The sequence below is a fragment of the Panulirus ornatus genome, chromosome 14 (genome assembly GCF_036320965.1).
Source record: "Panulirus ornatus isolate Po-2019 chromosome 14, ASM3632096v1, whole genome shotgun sequence".
In the NCBI taxonomy this organism is placed as follows: domain Eukaryota; kingdom Metazoa; phylum Arthropoda; class Malacostraca; order Decapoda; family Palinuridae; genus Panulirus; species Panulirus ornatus.
Window position 1 is genome coordinate 3,943,024 of NC_092237.1, and position 20,984 is coordinate 3,964,007.

The 20,984-nt window shown below is 37.0% G+C and overlaps 1 protein-coding gene and 1 long non-coding RNA gene across 6 annotated transcripts in view; one reads left to right on the forward strand and one right to left on the reverse strand.

The window, feature by feature from the left end:
• Window positions 1-18,239, forward strand: part of FucTA (glycoprotein 3-alpha-L-fucosyltransferase A) — a 163,989-nt gene extending 145,750 nt beyond the window's left edge. For all 5 annotated transcript variants that reach the window (XM_071669369.1, XM_071669371.1, XM_071669370.1 and 2 more), the window contains 2 exons: window positions 2,928-3,092; window positions 11,395-18,239. In XM_071669369.1, coding sequence (XP_071525470.1) covers window positions 2,928-3,092; window positions 11,395-11,593 — 364 coding nt within the window. In that variant the 3' untranslated portion in view covers window positions 11,594-18,239. The remainder of the gene's footprint in view (window positions 1-2,927; window positions 3,093-11,394) is intronic.
• Window positions 1,301-20,984, reverse strand: part of LOC139753182 (uncharacterized) — a 30,199-nt gene continuing 10,515 nt past the window's right edge. The window contains exons 2-3 of the long non-coding RNA XR_011713655.1: window positions 11,429-11,532; window positions 1,301-3,072 (exon numbers count right to left, since the gene is read on the reverse strand). This is a non-coding gene — a long non-coding RNA (uncharacterized lncRNA). The remainder of the gene's footprint in view (window positions 3,073-11,428; window positions 11,533-20,984) is intronic.

The following is a 20,984-nucleotide window of genomic DNA, read 5'->3' on the forward strand; positions in this document are numbered from 1 at the left end:
GAATAATGGTATTGGGCCGGAGTAACCTTGGTATAGGTGTACAGACCGTATACTGTTCTACGTTGTGATGGTTCGTATACTTTCGGGTAGTTGAGTTCATTGTGTTCGCTCTCTGGTTTCTTACAAGCACAATTACTTACTGTATATACAAGCACAAAAACACACAGGTAATAGTATGCACACGTTTATATGCTTGCATGCCTCATGAATATTTTGCATGTCAATTTGCTTGTCTTGCGTGTTTGCAAGTCTGCTTGCCTGCTTCAGCAATATTGCCCGACACCTCTGACGTCTGTGGCTAGTGTTATTTTTTTTTTTCTCTCGTAACATATCTATCAAATATGTCATCATTTGCTGCTCTGATACAAATTAACACTTCTTAGTATATAAACTGATGTTTGAAATGTTTTGAGAACGGTTGACTGAGATCATGTAAATTACTTCATACCCTTTCAAGCGGCGATCAATTAAAGATAACGGTAAAATGTAATAGAAAGTAACAAATTTAACATATTTCTGCAATTTGATTATGGTTTCTTTCATATTCAGAGTACTGATAAAGCTTTTGTGAAATGTTAAAAAAAATCATGTAAATACGGTGTTATCAGGTGTTCAGTAGCTTCCATTTTAGTTTTGAAATTGCGTGTTTTCGTGCATTTTGTCAGAATCTGTTGTTATATAAATAGGACAAAAAAAAATGTAAATGAATTTACCACCAATATGTTGTCGCTTCCAATTTTACTAAACTGGCTTTTTACCAGCAAAATGTTGAGACTATTGAAATGGACAAATAGAGGAAATACTGAACTGTACATATGATTTTTTTTTTTTATTTCAATATCAGCTTAAAAGTTCATCAAAACATTATACCATGGGTATATGTGTGTGTGTGTGTCTGTGTGTGTATATATATATGTGTACATTGAGAAGTGTGGGTGTATATATTTGCGTGTGTGGACGTGTGTGTATATACATGTGTATGGGGGTGGGTTGGGCCATTTCTTTTGTCTGTTTCCTTGCGCTACCTCGCAAACGCGGGAGACAGCGACAAAGCAAAATAAATAACATTTATATATTTATATATATATATATATATATATATATATATATATATATATATATTTATATATATATATATATATATATATATATATATATCGAAGATATATATATATATATATATATATATATATATATATATATATATATATATATATATATATATATACATCGAAGAGACGAAGCTAGGACGCCATTTGTTTTGGACAATCACATGTTTACCAAATGGCGTCTTAGCTTCGTCTCTTCGATGTATAACAACTGACTGTTATATTCCTCTCTTGTGTCTCTCCTGATGATGTGATTATTACACGAAAGTGCACTTGGGAACTTTTCGTGTTTCATTTTCCCCGTGGACTCATAGGAATATCTTGATCACGCGCAAAATTGTGATCCTTTCCTATATATATATATATATATATATATATATATATATATATATATATATATATATATATATATATATATATAATGGTTTGGTCACATGGAGAGAATGAGTGAGGAAAGATTGACCAAGAGGATATATGTGTCAGGGGTGGAGGGAACGAGGAGAAGTGGGAGACCAAATTGGAGGTGGAAAGATGGAGTGAAAGAGATTTTGAGTGATCGGGGCCTGAACATGCAGGAGGGTTAAGGGCATGCAAGGAATAGAGTAAATTGGAACGATGTGGTATACCGGGGTCGATGTGCTGTCAATGGATTGAACCAGGGCATGTGAAGCGTCTGGGGTGAACCATGGAAAGTTCTGTGGGGCCTGGATGTGGAAAGGGAGCCTTTGATGTCTTTTCCTAGCGCTACCTCGCACACATGAGGGGGGAGGGGGTTGTTATTCCATGTATGGCGAGGTGGCGATGGGAATGAATAAAGGCAGACTATGAATTATGGATGGATATATATATATATATATATATATATATATATATATATATATATATATATATATATATATATATACATTGAGATGTATAGGTATGTATATTTCCGTGTGTGGACGTGTATGTATATACATGTGTATGTGGGTGGGTTGGGCCATTCTTTCGTCTGTTTCCATGCGCTACCTCGCTAATGCGGGAGACAGCGACAAAGCAAAATAAATAAATAAAATATATATATATATATATATATATATATATATATATATATATATATATATATATATATATGTATGTATATGTATGTATGTATGTATGTATATATACTTTTCATCAAATAAATGATTCAAGGGAACAGACTTGAAATATATATATAAAACAAAATATGTTGAAAAATTTTCGAGCGGACAAGTTTTCGTGATTAATTCAACTGGATTTTATAAGTTCATAAATTTTTTCACCGTGCTTTGAATCCTTATTGTAAAATGATGGCTGAGAACATGCAAAAAAGTATGATATTGCGTTTTATAACAAGTGGCGGAAATGGAACAAAAGGTTTCCTGATAGTATTTCTAGTTATGAATTTATACTTAAAGTTTTATGTTATTTCAGTTGTAGTCATTCTTTCATATTTACCAACACAGTTATTTCACTGAAATCTTTCCTCCAATCTCTAGATAATTGATCCAACATAAGGTGTAATAGTATGTTGTAATAGTATGTGCTGAAGAAATTAACTTTCCACTCTTTAAATAGATTAACATTTAATGTTGATTTACAGACTACTTGCGATATTACACCTTAATAAAGGATTTAAGTAAGTCATTACACAAACTGGTACTTTAACTGGGAGTAGATTGTCAATATTCCACACACAAAATGATTCTAGGATCCATCATTAGGATATATGTTACCCACCTTTTTCCATTACACTAAAACGAGAGCAGTGTGTGTTTGTATGTGGCATGACCTGACCTCTGTTGCACCCCCCGACAGCCACAACATCTTGCCCATCGTGATGGGGGCACACCCGGATGACTATGGTCGACAGGCCCCCATGAAATCCTACATCCACGTCGATGACTTCGAATCGCCGAAGGACCTCGCCGATTATTTGCATCTCCTCGACCAAAATGATGACCTATATAACGAGTATTTTAGGTGAGTTACCATCATGGTTGATTTATTCACCGACTAGCATCCGAGTATTGGTTGATTACATTTATTGGTTAATATTAGGATCTTATCGAGTACAATATTCCTGCATTATGTAATAACGAGTTGATAGATAGTATATTATATATCGTGTTTGTGGATGTACAATACTGACTTGGAACATAAGTCCCATGGTTGATGATCGAAAGATGCAGTAGTAGAATCTATGGTATGTATAAGGGTAGTAGGCTCTGATTGAGTTCAGTAGCATATTATGTTGCAGTGTTAAGTTGTTTAGTAACAGGTCAGCTGATTTATGTGCATCATAGCCAGATTGGGAACTCCGTTATTACCCTTCTGGCTGCTTCTATTGCGCGTTCCAAAAGAGTCCTGGATGGAAGAAAGGGCAGTTGGTACCCAGCCGTTCATCCTCCCCTTAGGGCTGATAGATGAAAATGGGCGTGGCGTTAAGTTAGGATGCATGTGCATTGGGTGAAGACATGGTATATATTTAGGGTTATGAGATGGGGCAATATTAGTGTTAAACTCTCCCCATAAAACAAATGACAATCACAGACTGTAATTACGCCGATTTCTAAAGCCTATTTCTACAATATTTGATATCAGTATTGTACACCACACTGTAGATAATTAAAAAGTGATGTCAGTATTGGAATGGGCAGACGCTTGTTGGTTTAAAACAGCGTTTCATTGTCATTTTTATTAACAACGAATACTAGAATATATATATATATATATATATATATATATATATATATATATATATATATATATATATGTTGACTGGTTGGTAAGGTTATTTAATGTATGTATGACTCATGGTGAGGTGCCTGAGGATTGGCGGAATGCGTGCATAGTGCCATTGTACAAAGGCAAAGGGGATAAGAGTGAGTGCTCAAATTACAGAGGTATAAGTTTGTTGAGTATTCCTGGTAAATTATATGGGAGGGTATTGATTGAGAGGGTGAAGGCATGTACAGAGCATCAGATTGGGGAAGAGCAGTGCGGTTTCAGAAGTGGTAGAGGATGTGTGGATCAGGTGTTTGCTTTGAAGAATGTATGTGAGAAATACTTAGAAAAGCAAATGGATTTGTATGTAGCATTTATGGATCTGGAGAAGGCATATGATAGAGTTGATAGAGATGCTCTGTGGAAGGTATTAAGAATATATGGTGTGGGAGGCAAGTTGTTAGAAGCAGTGAAAAGTTTTTATCGAGGATGTAAGGCATGTGTACGTGTAGGAAGAGAGGAAAGTGATTGGTTCTCAGTGAATGTAGGTTTGCGGCAGGGGTGTGTGATGTCTCCATGGTTGTTTAATTTGTTTATGGATGGGGTTGTAAAGGAGGTAAATGCAAGAGTCCTGGAAAGAGGGGCAAGTATGAAGTCTGTTGGGGATGAGAGAGCTTGGGAAGTGAGTCAATTGTTGTTCGCTGATGATACAGCGCTGGTGGCTGATTCATGTGAGAAACTGCAGAAGCTGGTGACTGAGTTTGGTAAAGTGTGTGGAAGAAGAAAGTTGAGAGTAAATGTGAATAAGAGCAAGGTTATTAGGTACAGTAGGGGTGAGGGTCAAGTCAATTGGGAGGTGAGTTTGAATGGAGAAAAACTGGAGGAAGTGAAGTGTTTTAGATATCTGGGAGTGGATCTGTCAGCGGATGGAACCATGGAAGCGGAAGTGGATCATAGGGTGGGGGAGGGGGCGAAAATTTTGGGAGCCTTGAAAAATGTGTGGAAGTCGAGAACATTATCTCGGAAAGCAAAAATGGGTATGTTTGAGGGAATAGTGGTTCCAACAATGCTGTATGGTTGCGAGGCGTGGGCTATGGATAGAGATGTGCGCAGGAGGATGGATGTGCTGGAAATGAGATGTTTGAGGACAATGTGTGGTGTGAGGTGGTTTGAGCGAGTAAGTAACGTAAGGGTAAGAGAGATGTGTGGAAATAAAAAGAGCGTGGTTGAGAGAGCAGAAGAGGGTGTTTTGAAATGGTTTGGGCACATGGAGAGAATGAGTGAGGAGAGATTGACCAAGAGGATATATGTGTCGGAGGTGGAGGGAACGAGGAGAAGAGGGAGACCAAATTGGAGGTGGAAAGATGGAGTGAAAAAGATTTTGTGTGATCGGGGCCTGAACATGCAGGAGGGTGAAAGGAGGGCAAGAAATAGAGTGAATTGGAGTCATGTGGTATACAGGGGTTGACGTGCTGTCAGTGGATTGAAGCAAGGCATGTGAAGCGTCTGGGGTAAACCGTGGAAAGCTGTGTAGGTATGTATATTTGCGTGTGTGGACGTGTGTATGTACATGTGTATGGGGGGGGGGGTTGGGCCATTTCTTTCGTCTGTTTCCTTGCGCTACCTCGCAAACGCGGGAGACAGCGACAAAGTATAAAAAAAAAAAAAAAAAAAAAAAAAAAAAAAATATATGCAAATATATATATATATATATATATATATATATATATATATATGCAAATATATATATATATATATATATATATATATATATATATATATATATATATATATATATATATATATATATATATATATATATGCAAATATATAGAATGCAAAGGTGAGTAATGTGGCAGTTGGGGGAATAATTGGTATACATGGGGTGTTCAGTGTTGTAAATGGAAATGGTGAAGAGCTTGTAGATTTATGTGCTGAAAAAGGACTGATGATTGGGAATACCTGGTTTAAAAAGCGAGATATACATAAGTATACTTATGTAAGTAGGAGAGATGGCCAGAGAGCGTTATTGGATTACGTGTTAATTGACAGGCGCGCGAAAGAGAGACTTTTGGATGTTAATGTGCTGAGAGGTGCAACTGGAGGGATGTCTGATCATTATCTTGTGGAGGCTAAGGTGAAGATTTGTATGGGTTTTCAGAAAAGAAGAGTGAATGTTGGGGTGAAAAGGGTGGTGAGAGTAAGTGAGCTTGGGAAGGAGACCTGTGTGAGGAAGTACCAGGAGAGACTGAGTACAGAATGGAAAAAGGTGAGAACAATGGAAGTAGGGGGAGTGGGGGAGGAATGGGATGTATTTAGGGAATCAGTGATGGATTGCGCAAAAGATGCTTGTGGCATGAGAAGAGTGGGAGGTGGGTTGATTAGAAAGGGTAGTGAGTGGTGGGATGAAGAAGTAAGAGTATTAGTGAAAGAGAAGAGAGAGGCATTTGGACGATTTTTGCAGGGAAAAAATGCAATTGAGTGGGAGATGTATAAAAGAAAGAGACAGGAGGTCAAGAGAAAGGTGCAAGAGGTGAAAAAGAGTGCAAATGGGAGTTGGGGTGAGGGAGTGTCGTTGGATTTTGGGGAGAATAAAGGGATGTTCTGGAGGGAGGTAGATAAAGTGCGTGAGACAAGGGAGCAAATGGGAACTTCAGTGAAGGGCGCAAATGGGGAGGTGATAACAAGTAGTGGTGATGTGAGAAGGAGATGGAGTGAGTATTTTGAGGGTTTGTTGAATGTGTTTGATGATAGAGTGGCAGATATAGGGTGTTTTGGTCGAGGTGGTGTGCAAAGTGAGAGGGTTAGGGAAAATGATTTGGTAAACAGAGAAGAGGTAGTGAAAGCTTTGCGGAAGATGAAAGCCGGCAAGGCAGCAGGTTTGGATGGTATTGCAGTGGAATTTATTAAAAAAGGGGGTGACTGTATTGTTGACTGGTTGGTAAGGTTATTTAATGTATGTATGACTCATGGTGAGGTGCCTGAGGATTGGCGGAATGCGTGCATAGTGCCATTGTACAAAGGCAAAGGGGATAAGAGTGAGTGCTCAAATTACAGAGGTATAAGTTTGTTGAGTATTCCTGGTAAATTATATGGGAGGGTATTGATTGAGAGGGTGAAGGCATGTACAGAGCATCAGATTGGGGAAGAGCAGTGTGGTTTCAGAAGTGGTAGAGGATGTGTGGATCAGGTGTTTGCTTTGAAGAATGTATGTGAGAAATACTTAGAAAAGCAAATGGATTTGTATGTAGCATTTGTGGATCTGGAGAAGGCATATGATAGAGTTGATAGAGATGCTCTGTGGAAGGTATTAAGAATATATGGTGTGGGAGGAAAGTTGTTAGAAGCAGTGAAAAGTTTTTATCGAGGATGTAAGGCATGTGTACGTGTAGGAAGAGAGGAAAGTGATTGGTTCTCAGTGAATGTAGGTTTGCGGCAGGGGTGTGTGATGTCTCCATGGTTGTTTAATTTGTTTATGGATGGGGTTGTTAGGGAGGTAAATGCAAGAGTTTTGGAAAGAGGGGCAAGTATGAAGTCTGTTGGGGATGAGAGAGCTTGGGAAGTGAGTCAGTTGTTGTTCGCTGATGATACAGCGCTGGTGGCTGATTCATGTGAGACACTGCATAAGCTGGTGACTGAGTTTGGTAAAGTGTGTGGAAGAAGAAAGTTAAGAGTAAATGTGAATAAGAGCAAGGTTATTAGGTACAGTAGGGTTGAGGGTCAAGTCAATTGGGAGGTGAGTTTGAATGGAGAAAAACTGGAGGAAGTGAAGTGTTTTAGATATCTGGGAGTGGATCTGGCAGCGGATGGAACCATGGAAACGGAAGTGGATCATAGGGTGGGGGAGGGGGCAAAAATTCTGGGGGCCTTGAAGAATGTGTGGAAGTCGAGAACATTATCTCGGAAAGCAAAAATGGGTATGTTTGAAGGAATAGTGGTTCCAACAATGTTGTATGGTTGCGAGGCGTGGGCTATGGATAGAGTTGTGCGCAGGAGGATGGATGTGCTGGAAATGAGATGTTTGAGGACAATGTGTGGTGTGAGGTGGTTTGATCGAGTGAGTAATGTAAGGGTAAGAGAGATGTGTGGAAATAAAAAGAGCGTGGTTGAGAGAGCAGAAGAGGGTGTTTTGAAGTGGTTTGGGCACATGGAGAGAATGAGTGAGGAAAGATTGACCAAGAGGATATATGTGTTGGAGGTGGAGGGAACGAGGAGAAGAGGGAGACCAAATTGGAGGTGGAAAGATGGAGTGAAAAAGATTTTGTGTGACCGGGACCTGAACATGCAGGAGGGTGAAAGGAGGGCAAGGAATAGAGTGAATTGGAGCGATGTGGTATACCGGGGTTGACGTGCTGTCAGTGGATTGAATCAAGGCATGTGTAGCGTCTGGGGTAAACCATGGAAAGCTGTGTAGGTATGTATATTTGCGTGCGTGGACGTATGTATATACATGTGTATGGGGGGGAGGTTGGGCCATTTCTTTCGTCTGTTTCCTTGCGCTACCTTGCAAACGCGGGAGACAGCGACAAAGTATAATAAATAAAATATAATATATATATCCTTTCAAACTATTCGCCATGTATGACGAGAGCTTGGGAAGTGAGTCAGCTGATGTTCGCTGATGATACAGCGCTGGTAGCTGATGCATGTGAGAAACTGCAGAAGTTGGTGACTGAGTTTGGTAAAGTGTGTGAAAGAAGAAAGTTAAGAGTAAATGTGAATAAGAGCAAGGTAATTAGGTACAGTAGGGTTGAGGGTCAAGTCAATTGGGAGGTAAGTTTGAATGGAGAAAAACTGGAGGAAGTAAAGTGTTTTAGATATCTGGGAGTGGATCTGGCAGCGGATGGAACCATGGAAGCGGAAGTGGATCATAGGGTGGGGGAGGGGGCGAAAATCCTGGGAGCCTTGAAGAATGTGTGGATGTCGAGAACATTATCTCGGAAAGCAAAAATGGGTATGTTTGAAGGAATAGTGGTTCCAACAATGTTGTATGGGTGCGAGGCGTGGGCTATGGATAGAGTTGTGCGCAGGAGGATGGATGTGCTGGAAATGAGATGGTTGAAGACAATGTGTGGTGTGAGGTGGTTTGATCGAGTAAGTAACGTAAGGGTAAGAGAGATGTGTGGAAATAAAAAGAGCGTGGTTGAGAGAGCAGAAGAGGGTGTTTTGAAATGGTTTGGGCTCATGGAGAGAATGAGTGAGGAAATATTGACCAAGAGGATATATGTGTTGGAGGTGGAGGGAACGAGGAGAAGTGGGAGACCAAATTGGAGGTGGAAAGATGGAGTGGAAAAGATTTTGTGTGATCGGGGCCTGAACATGCAGGAGGGTGAAAGGAGGGCAAGGAATAGAGTGAATTGGATCGATGTGGTATACCGGGGTTGATGTGCTGTCAGTGGATTGAATCAGGGCATGTGAAGCGTCTGGGGTAAACCATGGAAAATTGTGTAGGTATGTATATTTGCGTGTGTGGACATATGTATATACATGTGTATGGGGGAGGGTTGGGCTATTTCTTTCATCTGTTTCCTTGCGCTACCTCACAAACGCGGGAGACAGCAACAAAAAAAAATATATATATATATATATATATATATATATATATATATATATATTTTCAAACTATTCGCCATTTCCCGCATCAGCAAGGTAGCGTTAAGAACAGAGGACTAGGCCTCTGAGGGAACATCCTCACCTGGCCCCCTTCTCTGTTCCTTCTTTTGGAAAATTAAAAAAAAAAACAAGAGGGGAGGATTTCCAGCCCCCCGCTCCCTCCCCTTTTAGTCACCTTCTACGACACGCAGGGAATACGTGGGAAGTATTCTTTCTCCCCAATCCCCAGGGATATATATATATATATATATATATATATATATATATATATTTATATATATATATATATATATATATATATATATTTCTTTCTTTCATACTATTCGCCATTTCCCGCGTTAGCAAGGTAGCGTTAAGAAGAGAGGACTGGGCCTCTGAGGGAATATCCTCACCTGGCCTCGTTCTCTGTTCCTTCTTTTAGAAAATTAAAAAAAAACGAGAGGGGAGGATATCCAGCCCCCCGCTCCCTCCCCTTTTAGTCGCCTTCTACGACACACAGGGAATACGTGGGAAGTATTCTTTCTCCCCTATCCCCAGGGATAATATATATATATATATATATATATATATATATATATATATATATATATATATATATATATATATATATATATATACACGTTTTGGGTTGACATATTTTCTTATATATCTTTGAAGTTAAAAAAATGTTATATCAGTAAATGTTCTAAGTTCCTTGTTAAATGAATATTATTTTAGTTAAGGATCTTGTTTACAATACTGTGATTTACCCCAACATTTTCTAAGGAATTATATTTTTATCTTGAGTAAGTTGTTGCAATTATATTTTTATCTTGAGTAAGTTGTTGTAGATTTGACAGTATTTCATCCATCACTTGCCACATTAATTTCTCCTGACAGTACCTCACATAGTGGGTACTGACCTTCTGCCATCAAACACCCATCTCACCAGCATTTCTTGAGTGGGCTTTTGCAATTTTCTTAGTTTCAGAGTTATGGCTTTATCTTTGGACTTCTTTCTTGTTGATGTTTATTGCACTAGCCCATGAGAAAAGAGGAATTCATTTACAAGGAGTCTGTTGTTATGTGGAAAAAGAAAGATGATAAGAGCCTGGGGAAAGCATCTTTTGTCCTCTGGATGATTCATTCCATCTTTACCGACAAGGGCAAAGACCCAGCAGGTCGTGCGATGGCCAAACATAAGTGAAAGGCACTCTTCCACCTCCCTTACTACTAGGTATTTCAAGGCCAATCATCAGACTGCTGGGGTTGTACTAATTATAGTTCCTTAGATTTGTGTCTTGCTTATTCCTTGGTCTTGTATACTGACAGAATGGTGCAGAACTTGCTGGAGAGTTCAGGTGGGTCAGACTACCCTCTATAAACTCAAAACTGGATACCCAATGCCATCCACACACTTAATAGTCTGCTTATATTTCTTTTGAAGCCTTACAGTAATATACTGTATCATATATAATATAATGGTAAAAGACACATTAGTTATGTAATGATTTTTAATCCCCTGCCCAAACCTGGCATCTTAAATTTTGTATCATACACATTTTCTCTTGATCTTTTTTATTTTTTCCACTAAAAACATAGTCAGACTCATTTTTCATTGGCTTTTGGGTCTTTCTTATTTGGAAATGTTAGTAACATGCAGATTTACTGGTGCACATTTACTGGGGGGGTGGGCATTTCATGTGTGGCAGGGTGGCAACAGGAATGGATGAAGGCAGCAAGTATGAATATGCACATGTGTATATATATATGTCTGTATATATATGTATGTATACGTTGAAATGTATAGGTATGTATATGTGCATGTGTGGGCATTTACGTATATACATGTGTATGTGGGTGGGTTGGCCCGTTCTTTTGTCTGTTTCTTGCAGTACCTCGCTAACATGGGAGGCAGTGACTAAGTATAATAATAATAATAATTAATTAATATTATTATTGGCAGGTGGAAAGGCACTGGTGAGTTCATCAATACATACTTCATGTGTCGCCTGTGTTCGATGCTTCATGATGAAGGTCATCAGCAGTACTACGAAGATGTAAACCTCTGGTGGCGAGGCAGTGGAACCTGTATCAATGGATCCTGGAGAAAGTATGATAAGTTTAAGATGGAGCCAGAGAAGAAAAAGGCTGCAGAGGGTTAAAGATTTGTTTTATACTGCTGAAATCATATGAGTTCCTTAAGTGGTGTATGACAAAATTGAGAAAATGGCACTGAAAGTAGGACTATAAGGACAGAAATATATCTAAAGATATGATACATGCTTGTGGTTGTCAGTGAAATAGCTTTATATTTTTCATGGAAGAGAAACTACCTTGTAGTGTGACTATGCAGTACACACTAGAATTTCTTAACTTGGATAATATAATTATGTTAAAAGTTAAATCATTTTCTGGAAGTGGAATTAACAAAAACCATTGCAGTTACAAAAGAATGCTCACAAAATTGTCTAAGGCACAATATATATTATTTTCAATAAATGGTAGGTACTGAATTAATTGGAAGAAATGGACTATTGCAGTAAAATTTATCACAGAATACGGCTATGAATGCTCAGATTTTGGCCAAAGGTTGTTCAGATTGTGAAGTACAAGTATGACTGCAAAGAAGCTTGCTTTTGTTTTACAAAAATAAAAGTTTGATTTTTAGCTGTGCATATACAAAAATATGTTTGTGATTACTCTGTACATGTTTGGCTGGTTACTTGTGCTGTTATGACAAGAATTGGTCATTTGTTGAGAAATTACAGAAAAAGGAGACTGTGATTTTATAATAGATGCATTTTTGATCAGTGGTTGTATTGTAAAGCAAGATTTGAAAATTACATTTTAAGTCCAGCATTGTATATTCTCTGCTGATTAAATGTGCAGCAATAGCATTGTTAATTACATGGTAATTGTTTCACAAGAGGTGTACTTTACAACTTGGATGTTACAAAAATGGTAATCAGTGCAAGAATTGGTCATTTAATGGAGAGGAGTGCAGTTTAGTTTTCAGGTACCAGCTTACGTAAGTAAACCAGGCTAACAAATATGCTTGCATTAGTTTACATATTAAGTACTGGCAGTTTTGAATATATTTACATAACTGGCCTTCTTTTTTAATAATGTATAATGTTAACAGTAGTTAATGACAATCTTCTGTCAGGTAATCCGTAAAATCATACCTTAAATATCAAAATTATCCGTTTAAATTGTGTAGCTTATCTCACACCAACAAAGTGTATAATCTTAATCATGTTCAGACTGCCAGTGCTCCTCTTCTAAACAGCTTTCTCCTCTCACCTCATAAAAAAGAAAGTTTAGAAGTGCAATATGAAATTTCTTAATTTGTCAAATATTTCACACTTTATTCTGCTGAGCATACAGAATTGATTACAGATGTAGAGTAATCATGTCATGGCAAAGTGTTTCATTGTAAATGAGAAAAAATTAAGGTAATCATATGAAGTGTTCCTTGTACTACAGATAATTATGTTGCAGATCATTGGTTTAAAATTACATGGTCACTCCATTTGATTTGAAATTCTTACTCAGTTTGTAAATGTCAGGAAGTCAGCCAATAATTGCCCAAGTATAAACTAGGGTCTGCATTCAGAAACGGCACCTTAAATATTTAGCCTTGTGACGAAGTTGGGCTAATATTTAAAGTATAATTTTTTCCAATGGGAAGATGGAACCCTAAAATATGACTCTCTCTTCCCCCAAAATTCAAAATATTATTCTGGTATGATAATTTTTAAATAGAAAAGCAAACTCCACTGAGCATAATGTCTGAGTTTGACATACTGCTGTACCCAACCAAACCAGACATTTCCTCCTACACAAACTCCAGCTTTATATAACATTACTTCATAATTCCCTTGCATCTTTCTAACTTAACTTATTAATGTTGATTAGTATCATGCAAGCATAACAGTAACTGTCCAATTCTGTCAGTATTTAAGGTTAAGTCTCCTTGTTACAAGATTACCAGTTAGAGTTGAAATTTTTTCCGCAATCAGGTTATTAACATAACTTCGAGTCCAAAGTACTACCCATTTCTGAAAATAATAAACTGAAAAATAAGCTTCAGGTTTTTTGTGAAGAAATTGTACATAGAAGTGCAGTTAACTACATTAAATTTGTGTGAATATGTACTGAAAATGTTAACTACAGACATATGCTGGGTACTTTGTTAACATAAGCATTATCTCGTTATTTCACATAAAGAAGACAAACATGATAAAATCATATCAATATTAAATTTAATATATTTGAATATATTTCATGCTTTTTATACTAAAGAAAAATGGTCCAGTACAAGTCATAATAGATGGAAGGCTATCAATGTTTATCAACTCTATAATCCTGGTTATCTTGATACTTAGCATTGTATGCATCATACTGGAAATGGTCATCCAGTGCATGGCTCAAGTACCAGGTATGGCATTATAGTTTATCAGTACAAGAAGATGCATAAGGTTTTGTAAGTAATTAAGAATTTGGCATAAATTGTACAGTATATAAGGTTACACTGTGGCGTTACATATGTAATACTGCTGGCTGCTATGATACTTAGTAAGAGCACAAACAAAAATGTAAATTTTAAAAATGTTTTTTGTAGTGTATCATGCTAATGTAATACATTACGAGAGCCTTTGGTGCACATGTTAATGACCATATTTATGAGCACAAACTTATCAAGAGCAACTTCCATGTAAACAGTGTCTGAATAATCTTCACTGTCCATCAAGCATCTAAAGTGTTTAAATTCAACAAAGAAACAAATTTTTTGTGTCTGCTGTGCTATTGATATTTTGTTTTTTCACTTATTCAGGGATACAATACCATTTAGTTAGTATGTGACAAAAATATATTACCTTTCAATAGATTAAACCAGGCTCATAAGTTGCAAAATTTATACAGGACAAGCAGTGTTTAGGGACATGATAACTCCCTCACCAGAGAAAATTGCATAATTACTAATACACACATTATTGCAAAAATGCATCCTTAGATTTAGGTACCAGTGTACTAAACTTTTGTCATAGGCATTTCTATAACAAGTAGAAATTGACTGTAATAGATTGTTATTTGAACAGGAGATTCCAGATTGCTTCTCTTGTGATATCCACCATTTCCTTTTTTTTTTTTTTTTTTTTTTTCCCCTGAGGGCAAGCAGACTGCTTTCATACAAAATGTAGCATTTTCCTTCAGGTGTTACTTTTCTTTGTAAGCAAAGCAAGGCTTGTATGAAACTTAATAATATCCATGTTGTCTGGCTAATGAAATTTTAAATATATTAATTATTAATGATAAGTTGCAAGAAAAGAAAGTATTAAGGAATTTACAAAAGGACCCTTCATAGATAGAGAACTATACGTAGTTCTGATATCTGCTACTTATTTATGGTTTCTTTTTTATTCCATGTGCTGTGATATCAATACTAGTTAGCAGATAAAGTTTGAGATGCTGACAGTTCATGGCATCTTGTTAAAGTTTGTTTTGTGTCTGTTCATGGCATTATTTCTGTTGTCATGAGTATTCAGTAGACACTATGTACCATTTATCATTGCTGTATTTCATATGTTGTGAAAATATCCAGTTATCTTACTCCTAGTGTGATATTAGTGTTCTTGGTATGTGTCCTCGTGTTTTTGAGTTATTTATTTATGTATGTGTGTGTGAGGAAGGGAAAGTCTTTTATCGGTATATGCATTTTTTGTTTGGGATTATTTTAAGATTTTTCATTGCATTCAATGTGATTACCTACTTGATTATGAGATTCATTCATATCTGTACGTTGGAAAGAGTTAATCAGAGTCCAGTTATACATTTGTTCTCGGGGGATGAAATAAGGGAAGGATACTTGTGAATTCAAGTGACTAGTATCTGAATGCATCTGCAGTCATTGCTACTAAAGTTTATGATAATAGGTACATAAGAAATAAATATTCACAGGCATAACTGTAAGGTATCCTTTTACTGAAAATTATATGAACAAGTTTCAGTTGCCGAAAACGTTATTTGCAAAGAAACATATTTTTTTTTAAGGTAATTGATATGCACATATAACCTTAGTGAAATTACTCATTTCCCTATTATTTGTTGCTTGTTGGTCCTTGACTGGATGCAATATCAGTACATCTAAACCCAAGATAGGCCATAATAAAGGCATTGACTCCACTATTTCCACTTCATCAAACCCCATTTTTACTCCCTGTATATCCTTCCTACTCCATTCTGATTAGAGGCATTATGTTTACTGTTTGATTAATACTTTTACTGTGAATCTAGTTTCATTTGAAAATATTCAGTATATATTTGTAAAAATTACCACATAAAAGATTATAATGTAGAGTTTTAACAGACTCAAAAGTGGGAGTACTGGTGTTAATTTTTTCCCAATATACAGTTTATAAGTGTAAGGAGCTTCTTTTATTTATGGCTATGAAGGAATAGTGCCAGATGCAGCTTTTATAGAGTTTTTAGTTTCTTGTGTTTGAGCAAAGTTCAAATTCCAACATTCTCTTTGCTGTATTCTTTGAGGGATGTTCTTTTGAAACTTATGTTTTGAAATCCTGTACTTTTGTTTTTTCTCTCCTTTGACAAATAAGACATGGTGCACTTGATGTTAGTTAAACTGATGTCCCCAGTCAGTAAGCTGAGTGTAGCAGTTATCTGGTAATGTGATAAATGTCAACTCAATCATTCCGTAGATTAAGACATGGAAGAAGCCAGGGGTAACTTCATAAACAAGATGTCTTTTTTCCCCTCCAAACAAATCATTTTGAGATAAAGCATCACCTATATTTTCATTGTTATATGGCTTTAAAAAAGCACAATAGACAGAATGTATACATTTGGAGTTATACTATCTGCTCATTGTTTGTGATATTTTTTATTTTCAATCTGTATAGATATTTCTTTTTACAGTAATGAAAATGGTTAATGCATGGTTTACCTTCGGGGAAACTTAGGAGGGTCACATTTATTTAACTAAAGTTATTAAACCCTTCAAGCATGAATGGCTCAACTTTTTTTTTTTTTTAACTCAGGCTTTCTGATTGCATCATTGTCTAGATCACATTATCCTGAATGGTATGTACAAGAACTCTAATCAAAACCATTGTCTTAACTCGAATCAACACCAAAGATATACATTCACAGGACTCCTGAGTGACATGGTACATCAGTTTGGATTCTAGTACACACTGTTGTGGAATATGTGAATATTTTTCTATCAGTATTCATTACATAAAGTTTAGTATATTTTATTTAAATATTTTACTGTACAATCTTGTTTGATGTGTAGAATATCATTGTTTTATTTTTATACTTAATTTTGAAGCAGTTACAGTCTAAATTGTAAATGAATCATAAACATACTGCATGTAATGTATCGCAATGAAATTAATATTATATTAAAAATGAATTTCACTTTGAACGATCATGCTTTGATCTTGGTCTGCACACACTGGTCATGGATAAGTTTTGCTGTTTTGTGAACATAGTCATATGTTGTTAGCTTTTAGGGTCCATTGGCAGTAGATGCCATTCATACATTTCTGTCACATAATATGTGTGCAAAAATAACAAAACCTTTTATGAGGCTTAAAATGTAGACTGTGTGGTTCGCTAGTCTAATTCTATTGGCTGAATTAAAGCCTGTTCACTGTAGAAAACAATGTAGTGCATTCCAAGTTTAATAGTACAGTATTTGAACTATTTGAATTAATAGTAAAAAAAGTGTTTACATATGAGTGTGAATTTAGCAATCTTGATTCTGGTGCATAAGAACAGTGACCTGGATTTATCTTTCATCCAGTTATGGACATGTCTATAACAGGGTTATAATTGTGGTCATAATATGTTGATTCCTGGCCATTGCTTACCTTCTTCCATATATACTGTATACCTGTACATAAAACTCATCCACATATATATATCATGTGCTGTAAAGAAAAATTAATGTATTATTCCAAAATTGAGACTACTCTATCATACCTGAAATATAAAATGTTAATTTGTTCCATAGACTAGAATTAGGACCAAGCACTGTACACTAGTTCTTCATATTATTTTGTAATAAATACATAGAATTTGTGTAAAATTTACCAATTCTTTCATTGAAACATTGTCACAGTTACCATGTTATTGAAAATGAAACATGTAAGATGTAAGCATAATAATTAACCCATAAATTATATCAGGGAAATGTAAACCAGAAGAGTTTTCCATTTTTGTTCAACTGATTCCTTGTTGGGTGTTCACCCTTCATTTATTCGTTTTTCAAGAACTTACTTCATTCTTAAGCTTTTTTATGAAGGCCATAGTTTAATGAAAATGCACAATAAGATTTATATCCTCCATTTTCAGGTAGCTACAGTTATTAAATGTTAACTTATTTTAATACCTCATAAAGGTAATGAAAAATTGCACTTAGAAACATCAACATTTTTTCAAATATTGCCTTGGACACTTAAATCTAGAATTACAATGTTTCAAGTGACTATTTTTACATGAAATTATTTAGTTATGGGTAAAACTATTAACAAACAGGAGGTTTCCACACTTTTTTACGATATTACTAAGTTGAATAATGATTATGAAAATGTATACATATTTTTCAATTGTGATAAAAGGAACTGAAACTGAATATCAATTAATTTGTTTCCTTTTCTGTGGCATTAATTATTTTCAGTTCCAGAATTACAGTATGAAAGTTTTTGTGTGGCAATGTATGTTTATCCTAATTAAATATGTATGATTTTGTACATAATAAAGTGTAGTGCAAGAGATATCAAACCATGTATTTTTCAAATTCCTGAATGCATAATCTAAAAAGACCATAATAACAATGTGGATTAGAGAAGAAGGTTGAGAAACATAAAGACAAAGGGATGAGAGGAACTGCCAGAAAATCTTGCTACATCTAGTGATGCTTCATGTGATCCTTTTCCACTGTGGAAATTCATGTGGATGCTGTTTATCAGTCTGCTGAGGAGGGTGAAAGGAGGGCAAGGAATAGAGTGAATTGGAGCGATGTGGTATACCGGGGTTGACGTGCTGTCAGTGGATTGAATCAAGGCATGTGAAGCGTCTGGGGTAAACCATGGAAAGCTGTGTAGGTATGTATATTTGCATGTGTGGACGTATGTAAATACATGTGTATGGGGGGGGGCCATTTCTTTCGTCTGTTTCCTTGCGCTACCTCGCAAACGCGGGAGACAGCGACAAAGTATAATAAAAAATATAAAAAAATATAATATATATATTATATATATATTATATATATATATATATATATATATATATATATATATATATATATATATATATATATATATATAATACAGTAGGGTTGAGGGTCAAGTCAATTGGGAGGTGAGTTTGAATGGAGAAAAACTGGAGGAAGTGAAGTGTTTTAGATATCTGGGAGTGGATCTGGCAGCGGATGGAACCATGGAAGCGGAAGTGGATCATAGGGTGGGGGAGGGGGCGAAAATTCTGGGGGCCTTGAAGAATGTGTGGAAGTCGAGAACATTATCTCGGAAAGCAAATATGGGTATGTTTGAAGGAATAGTGGTTCCAACAATGTTGTATGGTTGCGAGGCGTGGGCTATGGATAGAGTTGTGCGCAGGAGGATGGATGTGCTGGAAATGAGATGTCTGAGGACAATGTGTGGTGTGAGGTGGTTTGATCGAGTGAGTAACGTAAGGGTAAGAGAGATGTGTGGAAATAAAAAGAGCGTGGTTGAGAGAGCAGAAGAGGGTGTTTTGAAATGGTTTGGGCACATGGAGAGAATGAGTGAGAAAAGATTGACCAAGAGGATATATGTGTCGGAGGTGGAGGGAACGAGGAGAAGAGGGAAACCAAATTGGAGGTGGAAAGATGGAGTGAAAAAGATTTTGTGTGATCGGGGCCTGAACATGCAGGAGGGTGAAAGGAGGGCAAGGAATAGAGTGAATTGGATCGATGTGGTATACCGGGGTTGACGTGCTGTCAGTGGATTGAATCAGGACATGTGAAGCGTCTGGGGTAAACCATGGAAAGCTGTGTAGGTATGTATATTTGCGTGTGTGGACGTATGTATACACATGTGTATGGGGGTGGGTTGGGCCATTTCTTTCGTCTGTTTCCTTGCGCTACCTCCAAACGCGGGAGACAGCGACAAAGCAAAAAAAAAAAAATATATATATATATATATATATATATATATATATATATATATATATATATATATATATATATATATATTTTTATTTATTTTGCTTTGTCGCTGTCTCCCGCGTTTGCGAGGTAGCACAAGGAAACAGACGAAAGAAATGGCCCAACCCACCCCCATACACATGTATATACATACACGTCCACACACGCAAATATACATACCTATACATCTCAATGTACACATATATATACACACACAGACATACACATATATACACATGTACATAATTCATACTGTCTGCCTTTATTTATTCCCATCGCCACCTCGCCACACATGGAATAACATCCCCTCCCCCCTCGTGTGCGAGGTAGCGCTAGGAATGACAACAAAGGCCCCATTCGTTCACACTCAGTCTCTAGCTGTCAGGTAATAATGCCTGAAACCACAGCTCCCTTTCCACATCCAGGCCCCACAGAATTTTCCATGGTTTACCCCAGACGCTTCACATGCCCTGATTCAATCCATTGACAGCATGTCGACCCCGGTATACCACATCGATCCAATTCACTCTATTCCTTGCCCGCCTTTCACCCTCCTGCATATTCAGGCCTTGATCACTCAAAATCTTTTTCACTCCATCTTTCCACCTCCAATTTGGTCTCCCACTTCTCCTCGTTCCCTCCACCTCCGACACATATATCCTTTTGGTCAATCTGTCCTCACTCATTCTCTCCATGTGCCCAAACCATTTCAAAACACCCTCTTCTGCCCTCTCAACCACGCTCTTTTTATTTCCACACATCTCTCTTACCCTTACATTACTTACTCGATCAAACCACCTCACACCACACATTGTCCTCAAACATCTCATTTCCAGCACATCCACCCTCCCGCGCACAACTCTATCCATAGCCCACGCCTCGCAACCATACAACATTGTTGGAACCACTATTCCTTCAAACATACTCATTTTTGCTTTCCGAGATAATGTTCTCGACTTCCACACATTCTTCAAGGCTCCCAGGATTTTCGCCCCCTCCCCCACCCTATGATCCACTTCCGCTTCCATGGTTCCATCCGCTGCCAGATCCACTCCCAGATATCTAAAACACTTTACTTCCTCCAGTTTTTCTCCATTCAAACTTACCTCCCAATTGACTTGACCCTCAACCCTACTGTATCTAATTACCTTGCTCTTATTCACATTTACTCTTAACTTTCTTCTTTCACACACTTTACCAAACTCAGTCACCAGCTTCTGCAGTTTCTCACATGAATCAGCCACCAGCACTGTATCATCAGTGAACAACAACTGACTCACTTCCCAAGCTCTCTCATCCCCAACAGACTTCATACTTGCCCCTCTTTCCAAAACTCTTCC